Source organism: Rhagoletis zephyria, unplaced genomic scaffold, assembly GCF_001687245.7.
Source record: "Rhagoletis zephyria isolate East Lansing unplaced genomic scaffold, Rhagoletis_zephyria_1.1 Rzeph_scaffold_00760, whole genome shotgun sequence".
NCBI classification, from domain to species: Eukaryota; Metazoa; Arthropoda; class Insecta; order Diptera; family Tephritidae; genus Rhagoletis; species Rhagoletis zephyria.
In genome coordinates, this window is record NW_016157844.1 from 124350 (window position 1) to 149363 (window position 25014).

The following is a 25014-nucleotide window of genomic DNA, read 5'->3' on the forward strand; positions in this document are numbered from 1 at the left end:
TTCAACAAAAATATTCCCCAGAAAATTTCAGTGGGGGTGTTTTCACGCGGAAACAGTGTACAATAACGGCAAAAAATTGCATGATTTTTTCTTTTAACAAAATTAAACAGGGTTGGCATAATTTTTATAATAGATCTTTGAAACTTGCTAGACTCATAGGCTAATGCCGAATTTCCACTAAGCAAATATTATAACTGAAACTATTTACAAACATATAATCAATGCAAAAACTAGAAACCCAAATTCAAAATACCATATAAACATTTTGGCGAACGTTTGAAAATGACCTTCGATATCCACAATGCATATCGAACTGAGAACGAACTCATAACCAATCTTAGTTTTCCAACGTTCAGACTAAGCCAAGGTGCGTAACAAAATCACCATAAACTCCATGAGAAACTCGCTTCGCAATGTTCATAATATGTCGAGCAAAGACCCCGGTCGGTTCTGCAACAATTGCCTGTCGATGTGACATCGCGTACAAGCGTGCATCAACCGAGATCGATGCCGCCGATGCCATGATAAGTACCATACCATGTTGCATACCGACGAAGAGCACACTAACTTAATTCCTTGGAGCCAGCAAGTCGCCAGCAAAGCGGAAAAAGGAATCGTTCTGTAGATCTACGCATCGGGCTCCGGAACGAATTCCCGATTTCTGTGCCCTAAAATGGAAGGCGGCGAAATAATTAAAACCGTAGCGGAAGCCAGAAATTTCCCCCCGCGGTCCATAAAAGAAGCGGCTCTCTGTCACAATGAACAACGGAAGCGCCGTGGAGCGGAAACTACACATTTCCGCGTATAAGCCAAGCCATTTCTAGACGTGATGAGCAACGGGGTAGATTGGAGGCTAGGCCTCGCCAGCTGGCCGTCTCGGAAGCTACCGAACCTGCATGATCAGCTTCGAAAGACCATGTCAAAACTCTTGGAACAACGGAACTCTGTAGCTCGCAGCTGCACCAAGAAAAGAAAGTTGAAAGAATAACACCAAGAATTAGTCAAATATAGAAATGTTTTCGTTTCCAACAAATACGGACATCAATTACTCCATTGATGATGTTCTATGCTAGTTCACATGCCCGGAGTGCTTCACTGTGCCTTAAAAGTATGTATTTTTGTTTTGTTACTCCCTCCAAAAACTCGTATGGTCTCGTTCATAAAAAAAAATTAAATATATACATATGTAGATTTAAAAAACTTTTTGAAGTGAAATTTTGAAATAAATGTGAGTGTTAGCTAACATATTTTCGAAATTACTTAGAAAGTAGGTAAAATATCGACTTTCTCATTGGGGTTTAATTTTTAGTGCTATAGCTCGAGTCTACGTATCGCGTAATATCTTAAAAAGGAGAACTTATTCATTATTATCTACCTCTTCTTGCAACTTGCCTCAAACGTATGTTCAAAAATAAGCTTGCTTAAATCTCTTTAGGTTAATGCCCGTATTGTAATATTTAATTTAGATCATCAATTAAATTGAATAAAATTTTTCAAACATGTGTTAACCATCCTCAAAAATATGTTCGGCAATACATTTTCACAAACCTCTTTAGGTTGCCAAATAAATTGCAATATTTAATTTATCTTGTCAATTATATTAAATTTTCAAACAGTTGGCAACCCTCCAAAACTTTAAGCCTTCTTAAACATCTTTCTTTTGACACCCACACTGTAATATTTAGTTTATCTTATCAATTTACTTTTACTGAAATTTTGGCACAGGTGGCAACGCTCTAATTTTTTTTCTCCTATATTTTAAGTTCGACCTCTAGCAATACAGCGGTGAACAGTACGAAAATACGACGGGAGCCTGCCATGCTTCATTTTGGGATTCACCTTCTCTAATATGTTAAACTCTGTTAAAACTGGAAGAACTTTTCGAGGACAAGTAAAGTTTCAGGCAAGGCGAATCATTCATTTCAGCTTCTGGGAGGTTTACTATACAGGGTGTCCTAGACCACCCGGCCACCCCTTCTAAAATGTTTATTTTAATGGAAAATGCAAAAATTGGAACTACCAAGTGGGGGATGCCCTATCTTTTGGTCGTGTTAAGAGCGAAATACACCACACAAGCGGTTTGACAAACCAAGCGAAATTTCCCTTTGCTTCAAGCCATTTGTGCTGTGTATGGGGGTGTTAGTTACTTCCGGAAGTTGTTTGAACTGACCGGAAGTCCTTTTTTAAACGGGATATATGTACATTCTTTAACCATAGTTTCAGATTCTGCATATAGAAATACGTAACTTTCACTTAAAACTTTTTTTCGGAAGTGCCTTTTTAGATCTCTAAATAAACTTCGAAAGTCGACTCGTCCTGAGGGTCTACTCTGCATTGCTATTCGAAAAGCACATCGTTGGGATTCGAATACCTGGCGCTATGAATTTGTATTGGTCCGTGTCGCTTTTCGAATCGGATTGAGTTTCGAATCGTAATATTTAGTAGACCCCCTGGACTTTAAAAATTGACGAAAAAGATTTTAATGCAAAACGAAAATTCAAATTATTTCAAAAGTCGGGGACGTTCTATCTTCTAGTGGCATAAGCGATTTCCGACTTCGACCATAAGAGGGTTAATCAGACCGGGAATTAATTCTTTTAACGGGAAGTTCATTCTAGAAAAAAAGTATTTCTGTCCGCAGTATCCGAATCTGTGGTAAAAACATGTGTATTCCATTTAAAAAATGGGCTTCCGGTCAGAGAAAAATACAAAGCATCCCCGTTTTGGTGGATCCTATTTTTTCGTTTTCCAATAAAAAAAAAAATTATTTGAGAGTTTAAGTTCGAAGGGTATTTAGAGGCGGAGAATCTGAATCTTTGGTAAAAACAGGTAGGTATATCCTATTTTAAAAAAAATGGACTTTCGGGCAGTCGAAGCTGGAATTCAATGATACGACCAAAAGAGAATTGCAGACTTGGTAAAATATGTAGTTTCCGTGTGCACATGGTATTCTGGGTGTTGGTATAACATAGAACATGCAAAGGCTAATCAAGCCAACCCAATAGCTCAAAACTCATAAAATTTGCACATTCATGCTTCTGGCATAAGGGTGACGATATTTATATCAATTTCCTAAAGGAATTCTTCACTTTTTTCACAAAAGCAATGATGATTGTTTATTGCTTAAATACGAAGGTCAAACGACATAATAACGGCTGCCCAAACAAAAACTCTTATATTCTATTTTTTATTAACTTCTTTTCAATGTCCGGGCATGTGCTTGCCCTTTATTGAAACACTGCTCTTTCCGCTTTGTTCTCACTTTGCGTGCACCTTTTTGCAAATCGAATTGCGAACAACTAAAGCCAATTTACCGATGAGTATTAACTTAAAAGTATAGCTATTTATGTTGTTTTCTGCCCATACAAAGGCAAGAAAAAATGGGAAAAACATCAAACACTGCCATATGGAAATACCGATAATTTGTTTTTAATATGCAAATTAGATTGATATGATTTAGTTTATGGTGATTTCGTTTCATCCAAAAAATGTTGCCTTTGTATATTGTATTTGATGTTATACTCAACCCTGTAAATGGAATGACTTTATAAAATCGGACATTTAAATCACATTTTGTTTTATTTAAATTCAGTTGTTAATTTTTCGTGCTTTGTTAATTTTTTTTGAGAATTTGTTTCTATAGCTTCAGTTAAATAGCTCATGAAGCATTTTTTCGGGAAAACTTTATTTCTTAAAGTACCACAGAGTGCTGAAATTTCTAGTTTATTTCTTGTTTCGTTCAAATTGATTTTGGAAAATATTCTTTCCACATTTGCTGTGGCAACTGGACATTGGTTTCAAACGAAGAAACCTTTTCTCTTAAAACTTGACATACAAAAATGCCGAAATAGAACACACAAAAATTTTTACACTTCTGAAAAAAAGCTTGAAATTTGGATGCATTTTTTTAATTTTTTTTTTAGTTTTCTACAAAGTTTGGCTTATATGGCTTTTGTTAGAGAATGATATGTATTTTAACTGAAAATTCCTAAAAATAAATAAATAAATTAGTGGGGCTATTAGCATGACCGATACTGTAAGGGACGCAAATCAGATTTCTCAAATGAGTGTGATAAGAAATATGAAATTTGTATAGATATATTTTAATATGCCTGTATTTTTCCGTTTTTGGTTGACTATTTCTTGAATTTGGCATACCAGTTCATTATCGGAAGTTTGTAGAAATAATAATCCTTGTAATTAACAATATAAAATAGAATTTCAGTCCGTTTGTCTCGTAAACAGTTTGAATGATTTAAAAAGGATGTTTTCTTGACTTGTTCGCTATAATACCGGAACTGTTTAGAAGACAAAAATTTTGAGAGTCGCCACCTATTCAAAAAATTTTATTTAAGTAAATTGATAAGATAAAAAAACGATTGTAATAAAATAAGAATGCTTATAGCCAAAACTACTTTTGCGGCAAGTTAAAAAAAGAAAATAATAATAAATAAACATTTTTAAATTTTATTTCAATTTAATTGACAAGATGAATACAATAATACAATATGGCTATCAAACTATGTGAAGAGGTTTAGGAAAGTTCACTGCCGAAAATACTTTTGAGGAGGATTGCCACCTCTTTGATAATTTTAATTTTATTTTAAATTCCATATAAGAATATTGCTATAAAACTATATAAAGAAGTTTAGGAAAGTTTAGTACCGAAAATATTTTTGAGGAAGATTGCCCCTGTTTGAAAGTTTTAATTTTATTTAATAAACAAAATAAATTAAATACCTATGTATTAATATGGCTATCAAACTAAAGAGGTGGAAGAAATTTTACTGCCGAGGGTCGCCAATTCAATGCAATTAAATTGATAACATAAAAGAAAATACCACAATACTGAACTGAAAACTGTAGAGTTTACTTTCGAAAATATTTTTAGACGGGTTGCCACCTATTTTAAAAATTCTATTCAATTTAATTAGTAACAAAAGCTTAATATTACAATATAGGTATCAAACAAAAGGAATTTGAGAAATATTTGATTTAAAAATATCTTCAACTAGCAAATACCCGGTGTGCTTGGAACTGGGATGAAAAGTTTGTGGAATTTTTGAACCGCATCGATTATTGGATTTTGACATCTCTATTGCAAATAATTCACCGCCAAGATACATACGGATAAATTTATTGAATGACCACAACTCAAAATAAATACTTTTATACTCGTGAGTGATTATGTTATGCATCTACATATGTAATGGAAACCTATCACTATCAGTTAATCAATAACATACTAGTTACACATTGTCTATGTTTATATACTCAAGTATGTGTATGTATGCATGTATAAGGGCCACTTACCTGTTGTTTTGCTTGTTGTCAATAAGCCATTTTCGCACAGGATCAACAGATATTTAATTAGTAGATGAACTAAGATGCTGTGTTGTAGCAAACACATTGCCATCAATGTAATTGATATCGCCCACGTCGTTGATTGCGTCGCTTTATAACTTATGAAATTGTTGGCCCACGCCAATGGGCGGATACTGCAGACTCCACGGTTGCCAATTGATGTTATTCTTATAACTATAGATGTTGCGAGACTTTCATTTTGGTAACACCGTACACTTAATTGTGTTGCTTTATATAATCACTCTCTATACACTTGCATGCATATACATGTGTACATATGTATTTATGTATGCGTGTAAATTAATATTTTAAGCACAATTTTTTCACGGGATGGGCGATTGGTGGTAATCGTTTTATTTTTCCCTTATTTGTGGTTGTAATACTATTTTTCTACTGAACTTTGTTTGGAAAAGTTTTGTTAAATTGTCTGTGTGTGATTGATTTTATTTTTGTTTTTATTATTAAAATACTTGCTTGTGCTGCTTTGCCAATCGCTTTCTGTACACTTTATTTCCTTTTCTCTCCTTTTTTATAGTGATTTTTTTAGATTAATCATTTCTGCTTATTCCTTTGATTTGTTGGTATACACAAAAACTTTTAGCTAAGCAAAGAAAAAGAGCAAAATTAAAGTAAACTTTACAGATTCCTTACTCTAAGTAATTAGCAGTTGCTGACAATGTATTTTTCGAAAACTCTTGGTTAATATCTGATATCTCAAATGAAGATAGATCAAATATTTTAGTGACTAACCGATTCGTATATACATCCATGTTCATGTGTGTGTATGTATGTACTTATATAAGTCAGTTTGCAGCAGCACAACACTCGCTTCCCTTTCATGTCAAGTCATGCCGATTGGAAATTCCAAGTGAAATCAAGCCCTTCTATGCCTAGTCTTTCAATCGCAAGGAGGTCTTCTTCTTCTTCTACTATCACCAATGGCCAATCTAGCTTAGCCGTTGGTAACGTGTCTAACCCATGTGCGAGATGCGGTAACCAATCAATGACAGAAACGATTTAACCGTTCACTGAAGTCTGCAGAGTCTGCCCAAAATAAAGTGCGGCTGCAGCCAGATGTATGTCTCGGAGCAAGCGACTAATAAGTATATATTTTAACGATGGGCTCAGGGTCTGGTTGTGCATTGGATAGAGAACCCACTACGAAAATGCAAACTTTCAATGAAAAGTACTGTAAGCCTTCGGATGAGACCCTTGGCTTTTCATCACGGCAAACTTGCAAAGATTTATCTTTTTTTGAAAATGCAGCCGATTTATACCCACCTTAAAATGCACTCCAATGAACAACTACTGTGTATAGAATCCGTTAAGCCGCACCTGGCTAACAAAGAACGGTTTGTCTCCAAACCAAATTTTACAAGGGATGACGGAAAGCGGTTCAACAAGGCATCGTGAAAATGTGCCTATGCCCGCCTGCCCACGAAGAGCAAAGACAAACATCACCGCCTTCTAAGAAACGCCATGGACGGGGCAAGACAAGAAACTAATGGAATCTGGGTACGTTAAGTAGAGCTGTCGTGCGAAGGAGCACGTATTTTTATCAGATTTGTGGTGGGAGCTAAGTATTGTCTTTAACTCCGTCGTCAACTCTGGCTTGTCCATTTTAATTTAAAATATTAGATCTTCGAACCCACCGTCGATTCCGCATTCATAATAATATATCTGAGACTGCTCGATGTTGCACGAAACTTGATAGCCTGCAGCACTGACTTGCCGAATAAAAGGATTCATCAGAATTGAGGGCAATAAATAGAGCTTAAAATAAAATTAGCTTGAGATGCTAATCGAAAAGAAAAAGCTCGAAAATTCAATGGGAATATATTTCAAGCTAAGGGCTTCAATACCAGGACTGGGAAAATGCTCAAAGCAGCATGGCGATGCCGCTGATGCGTTGAATAAAAAAGTCTACACCATCGTAAAGGCGCATTGCTTGCATCCCCAAGCTCGGTCAAGACGACAAGTCANACCGCTGATGCGTTGAATAAAAAAGTCTACACCAGCGTAAAGGCGCATTGCTTGCATCCCCAAGCTCGGTCAAGACGACAAGTCACGACGTGAGTTTAGCCTAAATTTGCTTGAAAACCGAAAGGTCTCTGGAGCCGGCAGTGTAACAGCTAAGCTATTCGAATCCGGCGACGAAGAGCTAGCCCAATGAATGATTGTCCAAAGAGTGGAATCGAAGCGAATTTTGTAAAATCAGTCCTGTTGTTTTGGACCATTTTCTATTTTATATTGAAACTTTCGATACAATACACATATTGTACTATACAAAGAAGACTGAAGCAGCTCATAAACATACTGATGGGGTCTTATTAGAGGAGCTTAATTCCTACCGAATTCATCACTGATCAGCGCCAAATCGTGTATAAGTATATCGATGCAGCTTACACGGAAAAAAGAGTTTAGTTATGTCAACTATATATTACGTCAACTATATATTTTTCAACACATGATTTGGTTATAGTTACATTATTTGGTTATAGTATAGATTTGGTAAATCATGTGTTCAGAGAAATATATTTGGATGACTTTTTCTGAGTGTACTTATTCACTTTTCATAGTATGGAGAGCAGCTTGCATTACCCACGTTTAAATTGGCACCCTTCGAAGCTAGTAGCTCCATCCAGATTGCAGGGAACCTCGCCGAGCCATCTGAAACCAAAGAAGTTGTAGACAAGATAAGATGGGCAGTATAGCCCATTGTACTTAAGGAGGCATAGATTCAGGGAATGGGTGGGAATTCATTGCTCGTCTGCGAACTTTCCAGACCCCTTTATGAATCTTAGCAGTTTGTTGAGAGAAATAGAATGTATCTCGTCCTGACACTCTCACAAATTCAAGCTCATTCCACCTTGTAACGGAGCTCAGCCTCAACTTATATTCCTCGACTAGCTTTGAAGGGATGCGATTGGTTTCCAAGGCCTTATCAGCAGATGATTGTCACTGCAGATCCTCATTTTATGTCCGCGCCACCTTACGCCAATTATCCAGTCTGCCGCTTTCAGTATTGCAGAAACTTTCGATTGAAAGACCGTTGACATTGCATCCAAAGCAGTAAAGCAACTGAAGTTACCGCCCAGATGCCATCCAGCTGCAGTACCATTTTCAGTCTATGAGCCGTGGGGGTAGAAATTGTTTACCGAGCTTCCCAAAACTTCTCCATTGCTTCCTTGTAGGAAATCGAACAACATACTTTCAACCAAAGGAGACTCCAGATATCAGTTTTTCTCTCGGTGCCAAAAACAAAAGGTATTGCTCTGACAATCTTCTAAACAACTCTCTGTGCCCAGAACTCCGATCGCCTTTCCACAATCCGAAGGAATGCGGTAGACACATCATTTTCATTGCCTCTTCTTGGATCGCCAAATTCAGAGATAGCAAATTCAACAAAGCATTAAGAGCCGGTCCTGGCGACTGTATTGCCCATACACACGTGACAATTGGTCTGATGAAAACTAAGTATACTCAGAATACATTAGCCCGGTCTTACTAAAAGTTCTCCGATACTGTTCGAAAACTTTCAGCGCTCTTTCCATATCAGCTTCGTATCTACAGTTACCCCTAGATATTTCTCATCCACGGGTAGACTGGGGTTTACGCCTCTAAGCACAGGAAGGTTGAGACCTTCTAATTTTCTTTTCCATCTAAACACCCTACTCGGGTTGTCTTGCTGCAATTGACAGCAAGATCCGGCATTCTTAAATCTTATTCAAGATTCTCTGTGTCTTAACAAAGACCTCCCTGAGAGATTTACCTGAAGACAGTCCACGAACATCATCCGCGTAAGCTTAAATGTGAATGAAGTCTTGCATTTCCGTTAGTAGGGGGTCCACTATCAAACACCGCAAGATAGATGAGAGCACCCCGTCTTGAGGACATCCTCTCCCAACCTCTGCCATAGTATAAAGGCTAGCTTCGTCCCCCACAGTCAGCAATCTTCAAGATAACATGAAGTGCATCCACTTTTAGAACTCTTTGTCCACTGAATGTTTTCCGCGAAGGCACAAAATACATACATCGCCATGATCTTTAGCGCGGTTTTTGCAGCTTAAGAATATTGACGAAACTTATTGATCTACGCAAGGCGAATTTACACAAGGTGGTGTTGATGGCGAATTTATATTTTCGCCGAGATACGTCTTAATGTCAAAATGATGTGTTTGTTGTAAAATGAATTCGCCTTGTTTACAACAAACACATCATTTTGACATTCAGTAGTACCGCGGCGAAAATTTAATTCGCCATCAACACCACCTTGTATAAATTCGCCTTGGATCTACGCATGAACGATGACGCTTCGATAAAATGTTGCTTGGGCTCAGGGGTCATAGGTGGGCAACTAAAGCAAGGGCGCACACAAACACCTTGGAAGGACCGTATGCAAAGGGACATGAAGCGGAGGCATTGCAGAACAACGGAATCGGCAACACACATTTTCCTATTTTCCTTGCAGTACGAAACTTTTAGTGCCAAGTTTTTTCTGTTTATTTTTAGTATTGAGAGAAATGTTTACTCTCTTGTATCAAACGCAATTTTTAGATACTGTAAAAAAAAAAATTTTCTTTCACAATATTGTAAAACCGGACGTTACAATTTCATATGTCACATTTCACTCATACATTTAAAATTTTCAAGTTAAATATTAGCCCCTTGGTAACTAGTATGAAAAGTTTCGCGTTTTATTTTCCAACCACCTAACAACAAAGAAAGCCTTAGGATGCTTCTTAAAAAACTCTAAATAAAATTCACTCTCAATATTAAAATATGTATGTATGTATATACACATGTATGTACATAGGTATGTAAATAAAAGTCTAACTTGTAAGTATTCCTGTGTACATTGTACTACTATATCAGATGAAACATCCATCCAGCCAATGAAATGTGAGGACAAAGAAAATATTTTGTTTTTTTTACCTTTAATAGAGGTAGGTGAAAGTTGATGATTTATGACAATATTAATATTAGTCATCATTTTTATTTACATTCATACATACATATGTGCCAAAGTATATTTCATAAGCACCAAAGTTGAGTGAGTGGAATTTGATGATCCTTTAAGTTAATATTTATGTAAACCAAAAAATGGCCTCGCTGTCAGCTATTATCGCGATTTAAAAGACATTCATCCATCCATTTTTATGTTCTAGCTTGCGTGATGAGCAGTGACACATAAAATTTTTAAGGATTTTAGCGAATGTATGCGTGTCATTCAGCTTTAGGTTTGTGTAGGTTAGCGGGACTGCCAGCGGAGGCAGACGTTAGGCTGTAAAAGCCCCTCCCTTAAATGTCTAACCTCCGAGTGAGTTTTATATAGCACAAAAAATTTAGAATGTTCGCTGAGTTCAGCTCAGCTAAGCAAACTATAAAGTACTTTTTGAAGAAGTGGTTACGCGTTTTGGCTTAGACGAGACATGCCTTTGATACTATCCACGTCTTCTTCGTCTCTGCAGCTGCAACAAAAATCCTTGGTTCGATATCCATGCGCGCCCATAAGGCTTGCCCCGACTCCTGAGCGGATCGCACCTCCCACTTTTTCGTTTAGCTTGGAACCATCTGTACATATAGCCGTCGTCTATTCTCACAGATTATCCGGCAGAGTTTCTAGAACCTTTACGGTCCTAATCTGAGCTCTCTTCTTGGCTGAATCACATCACAATCGTGCAGCACTTCAGCCGGCCAGAAATTCTCTTTCTCGGGATTTGGTGGGTGTACAGCTCAGGGCTCACATGACAAGTATGGAGGCCGTCCTCTTTACCCATTCCAACTTGGCTCTGGACAAAGTCTTGTTTAAACCCGGCCACCATACGGTCACCCTGGGTCTTATCACACCATCCACTGATCTATTTGTGGTTTTATTCCTTATTGTTTGCCCATAGTCGTCTGCAGTCATATGGGGCGCTATTTGCCGTCCTGAAGCGATATTCGATGTTTGGCTTACAGTCAAGTTTCACGCGTAGAATGACTCTAAGGTAGCCATTGAGAGAGTAATTTCTAGCTCCCTTAATGTGGGATATTTAAATAAAAAAATTGTATATGTCCTGGGGGAAGGGGGAAGAGTACCATCTCGGTCTTAGTAGAATTGGCGCTGAGTCCAAAATTCTTAGATCTTTACAATACTGAGTGCATTTCGTAATAACTCACTCAGAACCTGCAGATGTTTACTCGTTGCTACAATTGCTTTGTCATCAGCATACGCTATGACTTGACAACCAGTGCCCTTTAGAACTGTGGCATTAACGGTTTGGTTCCATAGTAGAGGGAAAAGAACGCTCTTCTGTGCACATACTTAGTTATGAAACCGTCCCTTAGTTCTGTAATAATATTGGTCTATTCCAGAAGGAGCCCAAGAATCCACCAGACGAGTTGCAACCACCAACCACCCCCAGAAAAAGTTTTCACAACAGATTCAGGATAGAGATTATTGAAGGCTCCCTCGATATAGATTCCTCTATCCTCCCTTGGAATATGTCGGTTCGAGGATAGATTGTAACTTTTTATATTCATCAAGGAGCCCCTCTAGAGTTTATAGAAGAAACGAAGTTTTTAAATATTTTGATGTCGCATGAGCGGACTTGCTCCGTTTTGGTATAAAAACACTCAAATGGAGAGAGTACTACTTAGCTATTTGTAGTTGTGCGGGAAAGATTCCGTCAAGTTCCTTGGATTTGTGTGGTCATTCAATTTAACTTCAATGGTAAATTAAATGTGCTATTCTAATTTTTAATTTAAATGTGATATATCTACATCCCCTACTTTCGTTTGCTTTCTTAACACCTTTTCGAAGTAAATGGGGAATGTGCCTGTGCCGGGCTAGTTGATGGCCTCGGGAAGACAAAGACTGAAATCACTGCTACCCAAGATATGCGGTGGACGGGGAAAGGCAAGGTAAACGTGGAGCTTTGCGCGTCTACTGCAGTTGCCACGTAATGAAGCTCAAATGGTGGACGAAAGTCTAGCACCAATCCACATCAAAGCGATATTCTTCAATATCTCGCCCCGACGGACGAGAAGGCTGCGGCGTCCAAGTATATCTTCGATGAGTGCCTGGAGCGTCCATATAAAGCTACCTCGACATGATAAAAAAAAATGTTACTTGGCGATTTTAATATCAATGTGAGATAGAAGGGATATTTGGCGCCGCTGTCGAAAAAATTCAGCCTCCACGGGGCCGCCCGAAACGTGGTAGTATGTCCAGCATAAAGAGATCCATCAAGCTACATGCCTGTCTGCGGATCGAAAAACGAGAAACCTAATCAATCATGATGTGATAGACGGACGGCACGCTGCCAAACATCGACTCGGACCACTATCTTGTTGTAGTCAAGATGCACACCCACCTCTGTGCAGCAAAAAATGTGCGCCCTGCAGTGCAAGGAAAGCTCAACGTCGAAAAGCTGCAATCACAACAGACGGACAATTTATTCGCCACTCAACTCACAAACCTACTCTCAGAGAGCACTCTTGAACAAGCTGGCAATAAGTACCACCGCCGAAGAGCTAATGGGATTTCAGCGAGCCCGAAATAATAATAATGGTACGATGAGGAGTGTCAAAAAGCCATGTGGGACGGCTTAGGACCTGAAGACGGAAGCGAGGCCTATTTGCCGAAATAAGAAGAGAGATGCCGGAATACGTGAGTTCGAAAAGCCTGAAATACTGGCCGACAGGAAAAACGCCCGAAAATTTTATTAGAGAGTTAGGAGATTTACGGAAGGTTTCAAGACCAGGGCGATCCCTGTCATAACGACCATGGCGACCTAGTGACCGGTGTCCAGAATGTACATACATTATGGAGGGAACATTCCTCTTGAATGGAAGCAGCACTGACAGTAGTGGAGAAGACGAACCAGAGCCCCCAGCCAATTACGATTAAGTCGATGTCAGATCGCCTAACTATGACGAGGTACAAATAGCGATTACGCGTTTGAAAACAAAAACTAAGCTGCGAGAGGCTGATAAGTTGCAAGCATCAAATCTTATGCATAATATGATGAACGCATGCCCAGCGACTGGAATTTAAGTTAGCTCTGAACAAGACGACCCCGCCATACGCGCCAACTACCATGGGATCCGCCTTCCAAGCATAGGTTACAAGGTCAAATCGAGTGTATTGTGTGAAACACTTAAGCCCACTGTCAACGAACTGTTTGTGCCTTATCAGTGTGGCTTTAGACCTGACAAATGTCTGAATTTGGTATCCCCGCGAAACGAAAACGCTGTGTAAAATGACGCTGAGCTAGCAGCTCCTCAGAATTGAAAAGGACTTCTCCGAGCCGTATGATACCAAGCGAAAAAAAAAATTCAAAAAATTAAATGAATTCGTTTATTTAAGAACCAGCATTTAAACCCATAACAAAGTTCTCCCTGGTCATACACAAACCACACTCTATATGTCACAATCATGCCCGTGCTGGTGTATGTCGCAGAACATGGAAAATGAAAACATCTGATCAGAAGTCCTTGCAGTGTTTACGAGAAATATGTACACATTTAAAAGATTTTACGTTTTGGCGACGGCGAGTACGACGGACGATGGAACGATTAGCTCTACAACGACTCAGTCCAACGAATTAATCCAGCCCTGAAACTATTCAACTCGAAACCCGCTGATCGTAGCGAGTTTAGGGGAAGGCCTACTCTGCGAGGCTTCACTTGGCACTTCCGATTGGTGTAAGTTGGCACAGAAGAGAAACGACTGGCATTTTTTTAAACTCCAAAATCTCTCAGATGGTTACAACGGCAAACAATAAGAAGGGGATGAGTTGTTAATATCCTGCGATTTAAGTCTTAAATTTATATCTAACTAAAGACTATGAAAAAATAACATTCTCACTGCTATGAAGCATTTTTATGTAGGTATTTTATCCCACATGTGTATCCCAGAAATGCACAGCGAATTCTTACTTTGTAACTATAAGGACACCCCTCATGCATATACATACATACATATGCTCATAGGTACATATGTACTTAAAACCGCGAATCGGCACTATACAAATTTGTTATACATATATGTATATGTATACATATGTACCTTCATGCTGTTCGCCGTATAGAACTTGTATGGTGCTCCTTTTGGTCTACACCAAACTTAACAACTTCTTACTTACTTTTTTTACGACACGCGTTCACTTCTGTTTTTATTAAAAGTTTTTTTCATTACTTCGTCTCTGTCATTACTTTGCCTTAAAATATTCCAAGGCTTTACTTTTTATACATATGTATGTACATTAGGGCGGGTCAATTTGTATGGGAGAATTTTTCGACTATGGGCGTATAGCGCATAAGGTTTCTGGATGTAATTCTAAGTAAATATTCTGAACAAACCATGGGTCTAAAACTGTTACGGGCACTGCCTTGCCCACAGGCAAAGCTTTTTTATAGCAGTAAAATCTCTCTCTGCGCATCACTGGTCTAAAATCAATTTTGAGTTGAGCAACTTGCAAAAATAGGTTTCTTAGCATTTTGCTGAGGTGTCGTAAAGAGGTGCTTAAATTTGGTAAAAAAAAAAACATGCTTTAAGGGGTTGTTTGATATGAAAAATCCATTTCCGCACTTATTTTTTTTTTCTTAAAACTTCCACCACAGGGCGCAACAGTTTAAATTTTCATATTTACTTCGAAACCTATTTTCGCAATTTGGCAAACTTTTTATTGATTTTAGACCCATGGTTTATTCGTCAAATTTGCTTAGAATTACACGTATAATCCCGCTATGTTATACGCGCTGAGTCAAAAACATTGACCTGCCCTAATGTACATATGTACATATATGTAGCTCAATATGTATAAATATATTTGCTGGCTTAGAGTGAAAAGTTGCTAACTGCGTTTTTAACACATTTTACAGGAGAGGAAAAAACTTCTTAAATATAGCCATTTTCTACAAGTATTTCGCAAAACTTTGAATGCAACATTTTCGAAGTTTAAAGCAAAGCGAAGTTCCAAACGAAAAGGAGCGATTCGATCTGTACGGAAAAATTTCGTATTATTTTGGGCTTATGAGATCTTCGGTGCCTCTTTTGGACTTACCAAACTTTCCTTTCATTAAATATAAATGAAGAAAAATAAAACAAGTATCTTTATCCTCTTCGAAACCTTGTATTTTTAATTTCTCTAGCCTCCTGTATCGAAATATGAGTTTTAATAAAAAGTGGTCATAGCAAATTTTCACTCTAAGATAGCGATATGTATGTATGTATATTAGACCGTACCACCTTACAAGAAAAATTATTTAATTCACTGTACACACCTGAGTCTAAGTTATGTATTTTTGAGTCAATTAAAAAAAATATATATTTTGCCGACAGTCGGATCTTAAAACGTAAGATATTGATATTCTTATCTCGAGAAGATAATACTCCGTTCTAGTACTTAACAATCAGATCATCTTAACTTTTACATCATAAATTTAAGAAATAATAAAAGTGAAATTTAATTGTTTTTTTAAATAGTTCGACCGGAATAATCGAAATACTTACTTAGAAAAAATTTAAATGATTTTTGCGAGCTTTATTTTGCTGACATAAGGTTAACGTGGTAGAAACTGAGATCTGTTAGGTTAGTGCTTGAACGGGGTACTTAAGGTCAATGAACTTTGGAACAAAAAAATGTGTCTCCTCGAGACAAGAACATTAATATTTCGTGCTTTAAGAACCGACTGTAAATGCCAAAGATATGACAAACAATGTATAAAGGCGACCCCTAGGTTCGACCAAAAAAAAATCTCGAAATTCTTTTGCACAAATACTTTAGACTCAGGAATGTACGCCGAGCTTTCGAATTCGATTCAGTCTAATGTGTAGTAGGTAGATGTTTAGTGCTTCGGTATGCTGTTTTGCCGCTGCTGTTTCGCTTTCGTACAGCGTTCATAATCAATGTCAGGATACACAAGCTCAGCACGTTTCCGCATGGCTGTGTATATGTGCGCTTATAAGTTTACTGATTTTTTGGCAATTTCATTTTGTTTCTATCATTCTATACATACTCTGCTTCGCATGTTATTTTTTTAAGATCTCTCCATTTCATGCCGTTTTTTTTGCTTGTTTAATTTTTCGTTTGTTTACTTTTTTATTTAGTTTTTTTTTGTCAATGAATTCTTCTGAAATTTGCTTGCATACAATTTTGGTTTTTGCACTGTGCGATGTGCGTCGTACTTATTGCCCTTGCTATCGTAGTTTCGTCCATTTCGTTTTGTACACTCCGTTTATGTGAGCTTTTTCACTTTTGCATGGCAAACAAGTCATAAGAAATGAAGTAATCGTGAATAACAACAACATTAAAATACACTGCCGGAACAAAGTATTGGCACAGCAAACTTTTCACAATATATGCAAGAATTTTTATTCTAATATTTTTCCGCTAATTATGTATAACAATTTGGTTCATTCTACAACAAAAAACATAAAATCATAATTCCTAAACTTTGTGAAAAGCTCGCAAAAATTCAGCAAATTTTCATGCGAATTTTCAACTTTTTAATATGATTTTTTTTTTTAATCTTTTAGTATACAGATTTTTAGCCCAATCAATTATAGTAAAGTACAAGTTTTAAGTAACTAGGAATTGGCGTTGGTTTTTGGCAATTTTTTTCACGCAGTCTCTTTTATACAAAGTTTTTTTTTTGAAAATACTTTACATGGAAAAAATGCAAAAACCCTTCAATAAATAACTTCCATTTTTTACTAGATTTTAATGGGCTGCAAAACTGCATACTCAAAAAAATTCTAAAACATCTGATTAAAATTTTCGCGAGTTTAGCACAAAGTTTAGGAATTATATCTTATTATAGAATTAACCATATTTTTATATAAAATTTCCGGAAAATATTAAAATAAAAATTTGTCATATATTGTGAAAAATTTACTGTGCCAATACTTTTTGCCGGCATTATACACAATGAAAAGTAATATAACAAAAAATCGTATAAAATAAATACACATGTACGTGCCTACATCCATACATATGTATGTATTTACATTTATCTTGATACATATTTATGTACGTAAATAAAAAAATTTAACAAAACCAATAAACAAAGTGGGAGCGCACTGGAGAACACTGCTGAAAGCAGCGAAAATATTTTTGTTTTTTTTTTTGTTCTCCACCACTGTCGCAGCAATCGCTCATCTTCTTTTGCTTGCATATTGTCATTGCTAATTTTTTTCTTATGTAGTTTTATTTTTTACTTTGGCGAATTTAAATTTTTTTAAACGATTCTGCTTTTTTGCTCGCTCATTTTTTATTTCATTCCTTTGTGTTTACTTGTTTTATTGCTGCTTTTGCAATTTGTATGCATTGTGGCGTTTGTTAGTGATTCGTTGCTATGTAGGTATGTAAGGATTTATGTATTTATTTAAGCTTTTTTTGGTGTCCCTATACATTTCTAACGTTTTTTTTTCTTGCACCAAATTGAGTTGCTTTTATTTTTTTTTACTTAAAAGATTTACTTTTTTGGCGGTTTCTGCTTTGACTGATGCCACTGCACTTTTTGGTTTCTTTGCTGTTTTCATTAATATTATTTTCTTCCTTTATTGATTTTTTGATTTGCTAAGAATTTCCACGAAAAGTGGCGATTTGCGAATTCTTTCGATACAATATGTAGTAATGTCGCCCACCGTAGGATTTTAGCTTGGTTTGTGAACTTTTATGGTTTGCAATTTTTTTCAAACCAATTACCAATTCAAATATCTTTGAAGATACATAAATATGTACATACATAAATATGTATGTACAATATAAGTACATACGTGAAGCCGGCAAAACGTTTGCTGCTAACGATTATTACTATTTCACAGCTCAAGCAGACGCTGACGTTGGGTTAGCACTCTCTAGTCGCCTGTTCAAGCCCCACCACTTCGGGACGACGTTATCTAACCAAATTTTAATCAAGCCATTAAGAGGATTATAAAATATTTAGTCGACTAGTCCATCCTTTACGGAGTTTGACCGTTGATCGGCAGAAACTTACAGTCCACGCATTAGGCGGACAGGTGGAGGGGGCAGGGCCAGCTTCTTCTTCTTCTTCTTATTTGGCGCTGTAACCGCCTAACTGCGGTCCCTAAATTGGAGCGCTAAGCGCTGCGTTATCCATTGTCAACGAGAGTCAGCGCGCGCTATCCCCAAATCAACGCAGCAGTAAGCGATTTTGGCCGAGTTCAGCAAAGCACGACAGTCGTTTCTCTTCTGTGCCAACTGACGCCAATTGGAAACGCCAAGTGAAGCCAAGTCCTTCTCCACCTGATCTTTCCATCGCAGTGGGGGCCTCCCTCTTTCTCTGCCACCACCAGCGGGTTCCGAGTTGAATACTTTCAGAGCTGGAGCGTCGGTGTCCATTCGAACGACATGGCCAAGCCAGCGGAGCCGCTGTATCTTAATTCGCTGCACTATGTTCATATCGTTGTAAAGCTCATACAGCTCAGCTTTCCATCGTCTGACATTATTATCGGTGTTAATGCTGGTTCCCAAGTAAACGAAATTCTCTACTTTCTCGAAATTGTAACTGTCAACGGTGTCGTGGGTGCCAAGGCGCGAATGTGCTGACTGTTTGTTTGATGACAGGAGATACTTCGTCTTGCCCTCGTTTACCACCAGACCCATTCGCTTTGCTTTCCTAACCAACTTGGAAAAGGCAGAACAGACCTCGCGGTTTTTGATACCGATGATATCGGTGTCATCGGCAAAAGCCAGTAATTGCACGCTCTTGTAGTAAATTTCTCCTGAGCGTTTCAGTTCTGCAGCTTTTATTAGCTTCTCCAACATCAGATTAAAGAAGTCACATGAAAGGGAGTGGTCTCGGAGTGGTCTTTCCCAATTCTGACGGAGCTGGTGGTATTGCTCAACGTCATTTTACACAGCCGTATGAGTTTTGAGGGGATGCCAAATTCGGACATAGCGGCGTATAGGCAAATCGACAAATGGGTGGTGAGTGTCGATCCTTTTCTCGCGGGTCTTTTCCAAGCTGTGAACCTGGGTGATACAGTACATAAAATATGGACCGCAATAAGGGCTAATTAAGGTACTTTTCGAAAAGCGGCTTTGAAGTCGACGAACAGCTGAAGTGTATTGTTTTGCAGCGTTTGCAGTGCATGTGCCCTGGCAGCTACTTGCCGTCGGCCCTCGGTTAAAATTTTGGCTATAGTAGCGTATTAGCATTTTGCTTATTTCTTCCTACTATTTTATTTTCAGTTAAACCAATTTAGGTAAGTACATCTCCTTACAGTTCCCGTAATTTTTTTTTATTTAGTGGTTGTTAATTAACAGTTATCAAGCAATTCATATTTGTGGTACCATCTACTGCGTGGCTCGTGTGGTTCCCTATTCAAGTATTTTCGTAAAACTGTATGCATATATGCAAATGTACATACGTACGTACATACATACTTGCTTACCAGTACATGTATCCCAAAATATTCCTTGGCGTTTGTACCAAAATGATGACAGTACCAGTGACGTTTTTAGCCATTACCTTTTGTTACCAGTCATTTCGTACCTAGCTTTGTTTGCATTGAAGGCAATCCTTCCTACAAAATTGCCTCAATGGTCTGAGGAGCTTTTTGACTACATACCGACCGTATCGAAGACAGGCATCAAAAACGCCAACTGAGAGTGGCTCAGAGTCACAATACGCGTTGTGTTTTAGTAATAATGCGCCGTTCACAACAATTTATGTACATATGCATGTATGTATATTTTTTTTGTATATACAATGTATATTATACATACATTAGGGCGGAGTAATTAGTACCGGGCAAAATTTTGTTAATGAAAAATTAATTTAGTTCAAAAAAATTTATAATACACTGATTTTTGTTTTAAAAATTTTTTCTAAATTAAATTACTCCGCCCTAATTATTATTATTATTATTATTCGACTTCATGAGGCACGCCAATATTTATTCCTTTGTATCCATTCCGATGTCCCTATTTCTTTTTCTTTATCCTTAGTTTATTATGACTTTCTTTTACATACATATGTACATACAGCGGTCGAAAAAGTTATAGCCGCACCACATATTGACAAGTTTTAACATATCATTTTCCTAAAAAAACGTAATCGTGGTACAAAGCTCAATAACAATATTGAAATAAATATTAATGCGCCAAAATAATATTAGTTTTCGACCACTGTATGTACATATGTACAGTAGCGTTGCCAAATGTCCCGTATTTACCGGGACGTCCCGTATTTACCGTTACGCCGGGACAAGATTTTTCAACCTGTAATTTTCTACTCAACATGGTGATGCTTTAACGCGGTTATTGTGAGTAGGACATTAGCAAGCATTATTGCATGCAACTCTGTGAGAGGAATATAGCTAAAAATTACTATTAATTTTCAAGATTTTTTTTTTTGTGGAGGTGTAGCGAATTTTCCTCCATATTACGCATGAACAAAACTGGCTTTTATATGGAAGAAAATGCACAACACCCTCCACAAAAAATAAAAAAAAACTAAAAAATCAATGGAAATTTTTGGCGACTTGAAACTTCCACTTATTATACTAGAATTGAATGGACTAGAAAGCCACATACTCGAAACATTTCTAGGAAATAGCAAAATTTTGATGGACATATTTTTTTTTTATTTAATTAGTTTTTATGAACTTCGTGCAAGCTTTGAAACTTTTATTTATGTGGTATCTGATACAGGTCGACCCATATTTTAAATGAAACTTTTTAACAATAAATAAATAAAAAGAAGTTGCCAACAGCATCATTTTGAATTTTGTTGCTATTGTTTTGACCGCAACTGTATCTCTTACTTTGTTTTTATCGTTTAGCCGATAAAAGTTATTTGCGACAATAAAAGTTATTTGCGACAAATAAAATATAAGTATCTCTAAACATTTTAGCAATCTTGTTTACACAAGCATGTTAATATATGTACTATTTCCAATATACAATATGAACATCCATATATGTATAGTACTTTATGTGCCTACAAGTTAATTTAAATTTAACTGAACTACAAAGTTGTACTGAAGACTAGCGTGCTGAAAAGGGCTCGCCAATAAACCCACTGAAGTCCACCGTTGCCTCATTTACCAAATAAAGGAAGTCAACTTGACTAGACCAACCTTGGCAGGGACAGAAATTGAGTTATCAGAATAGGCGTAGTATCTAGGGGTAAATCTGGACAAGGGCTCAAATTGAACTCACATCTCTCGAATGTAACGAACAAGGCTACAAGGGCATTTTATGGCTGTCGGAGACTTTATGGTAAGACCTGGGGAATATCAGCCAAACTAACGTTAGTAAAACCGGTTGTTACATATGTGGCGCTGGCCTGGTGGCCAAAAGCGGGTAATGCGGGTGTCATGTTGAGCAAGCCGCACCAACTGGTGTGCATGGTCATCACATAAGCTATGCACACCTGTCCAATAGATGCCCTGAAAAAGAGGTCTGCTGAAGTGCCCTACGGCATGAAAACCGCAGTTGTTCGCGGTTGCGGCTCTCAGGCCATTTCTGGATGATCCCGCTATCAAGCCCAGGGACATAATGCAGCCGAGGTTATCTTTCTACAAACCCTAAAAGGTCAGAATTCCTGTAATGGGACTGGTGGGAAGCGATAATACTATGATTGATCAAAAGTCCCAAGTATCGTATACCGACGGATCGAAGAAGAACGGCGGGAGTACTGGAGCTGGGGTACCTGCACCAAGATTCCAGAATAGTCTGCCAATGGGTACATCTAAAGCATACACTGCATAACTACTTAGGTGCTGTGAAGAATCTCATATTACTGTCCACTAGGGAAAACTAAAGGGAATGAGACAATCAAAGAGATACATAACTACTTACAAGAGAAACTCCTTAACTTAGCCGGGAGGCACTTAGAAGTCTTACTGCTTGCTTCAGAGGACACTGCAAGCTAAGTTACCACTTGAATTAAATGGTGCTTTCTGTAGAGAGAGACTGCAGGTTTTGTGTGCAGGTGGAGGAAACACCAGAGCATATTCTATATGACTGCCCATGTATCATCAATAGTAGACTTATAGTACACGTTGGGGAACGGTTATCTGCTCCATTCAGAATTTTTAACATAGCACCTTTCAAAGTGCTTAACTTCTTAAATATCCTAAGATTGGAGTGATTACAATAAGACACATTAGATCTTCTTAGGTCTAACACATTTTTTGTTGGTTTTGATAGGAAGAAAAATTTGTGCGTGGCAACACTGATCTCTACTTCGTGCTTTTGAGAAATTAACGCCAAAGCATTTCCTTTTTACTTTTCACCCGCATTGTGAGCGTGTTCTACTGTTGGGTATTTTACTGTTATTGCGTTTTACTTTTCTGCACGCACATCCTTTTCGGCTGGCAGCGCAGTTAACGTCAAAGTTTAATTGGCGCTGCGCTGTTAATACTACAGCCGATACCGGCACGAAAGGAGCACGACTGGTTTTAGATTTCTCTGCCTTGTCTTCAGCGACTCTTTTTCGTAAAAATTTTAAGTAATATAGCAATGTACCTAGGTACATATGTACACACACACATATACATATGTATTGTACATACTACATATTCCCACATATATCCACATACATAAATACATAGCATATTATCTGTGCACACATACATACACGCACACATATTTTGGTTTTGCTCATATTTTTACGACGTTTCNTCACATACATAAATACATAGCATATTATCTGTGCACACATATGTACATACACGCACACATATTTTGGTTTTGCTCATATTTTTACGACGTTTCAAGGTCTGATTTGCTAACCTGGCGTCCGAAATATTATAGGTATGTATTCACCAAATTGTGAATACCCGTATTATGTCATGATTTACTAGTTGTCCAAATGTCTGTATTTCTTTTGACTTTACTTTAAAAATAAGTATGTATGTAATATTTTTGGCATTTTTCAAGCCGAAAGCCACGCCTAAGACTAAACATTTTTCATATGTATGTAAGTACATATGTATGTATGTAAGAAACGTAATTTCTTTTGCATACACAAACACTCGAATATCAATCAATCGCTTTTATCACCGCCATCCACCCACGCAATACAGCTTTTCCCTCCGTCCACCCGCCCTTTTCATTTCTACATACACGAGAGCCCTATCACCGGCTTTCAGCTGCGACGTTGCGACGTTGCTATTCATTTTTGCTTTATTTCCGCTCTACTAGTAAAGTCGTACATACATTTCTATATACAGTACATATGTATGGATGTGTAAATTCTTTTCTATTGCCTTTCTTTGCTTTATTTTCTACTTTTGCATTTCATATTTGCAACTTTTCCTATTAAATATCTATGTAGATATGTTCCTTAGTACTTGACTGCATATTTTGTTTGTCCCTTCTGTTGTAATTTTTGTTTGTCAATTTTGTTGTCATTTTTGTTTGCCACTTTTGTTGTTTTTTTTTGTTTTTGCAGTTGTACATAGCGCTTATATGTATGTATATGTACAATAAATTGAACAGTGAACCGAACTGCGTTGCTGCAACTTGTGCAGCGGCAGCAAATTTAGCTGCGCGTCGACAAGTACATATATACATACATATCGTGTTCGTAAGTTACTTTCTGTTTCTCTTTTCGCACTTTGTGCACATATGTATGTACATACATTTTGCTTACCACAAAGTTATGCCATCGACATTTTAGTTTATTTACACAAATTTGGACAATTTATTTTTTTTTTGGTTATACAAAAACAAATCACTAATTTGTTTTTGGCAAACTCACTTCAAAACAGCGACAGTGGAAAATAATTGTTCGTCATTGAAGCTATTCTCTGTCCCTGGTTGTGGCTTTGTCGGAGCCGCCGCTTAACGTGTTTTTTCCTTATTTTTCAAACTTCACGCGGTATTTATTTATGTATTTTTGTATCTCCATTAAAATCACGCACGAAACTATTATCTTTACAACTTATTATTAAGTAGATTTTGTTTACAAAAACATCAACTCTACTGGAATAACAACTTGGACAAAAACACTTCACCGGCCGGATGGCTTTGCCACCGCGCACACACACGTTATGTATGCTTATACCGAGTTGCCGCGCGTACACTCCGCTAAATCGTCGTTGCAACCAAACACGTTCTGAGCGATTGTAGAACTGAATGTGGAAAAAAGCTGAAGAAAGCATAAAACTTTACAGAAAGATTGAAAGCGCTCGCCGCTTCGTGCGCTCTGAATCTGTGGCGAACACGAACCTTTACTCTCTGCTCTTGCCGCTGGCGCTGCTGCAACAATTGGGTGGTGGAGCAGGGAAACACCATACACAAGGTTATGCTTCAAATATTTAGATACATATATAGCTATTCCATACTTGTGTTCGGGTGTAGTATTTATTTACGGATATATGTATGTATATACATACATTCCCAGCTAACACAAGATATAATATTTTCCAACGTGTGATAAACCATTGACAGTGAAGTGCAATTAGGGCCGCGGAAATAACGCCCATGGGCATTATTGCCTTTTCGAAAAGGAAATTAAGCCCGCGGGCTTTATTGCCTTTTGCCGGTGGGCATTATTTCCCTTTCGATATGGCAGTAACGCCCGCAGGCATTATTTCATATGTTCTAAATAAAAACTAACTAATATGATAACTTGAACTAAATATTTGTTTTCCTTTATTATACGAACAAATTGAAATTA

General features: G+C 37.5%; 1 protein-coding gene across 17 annotated transcripts in view; it reads right to left on the bottom strand.

The window, feature by feature from the left end:
* The window catches only part of plum (IgSF transmembrane protein plum), a 135014-nt gene extending 110540 nt beyond the window's left edge, over positions 1–24474 (bottom strand). For 2 of the 17 annotated variants that reach the window (XM_017614035.1, XM_017614019.1), the window contains exons 1-2: positions 24094–24474; positions 5314–5965 (exon numbers count right to left, since the gene is read on the bottom strand). In XM_017614035.1, coding sequence (XP_017469524.1) covers positions 5314–5416 — 103 coding nt within the window. In that variant the 5' untranslated portion in view covers positions 5417–5965; positions 24094–24474. Of the gene's footprint in view, positions 1–5313; positions 5966–14419; positions 14443–14495; positions 14968–16371; positions 16409–17435; positions 17611–17648; positions 17708–23456; positions 23710–23974 lie in introns of those variants that run through there. The other 15 variants (XM_017614031.1, XM_017614023.1, XM_017614033.1 and 12 more) reach the window with 15 other exon arrangements.
* Between the last annotated feature and the right edge of the window lie 540 nt (positions 24475–25014).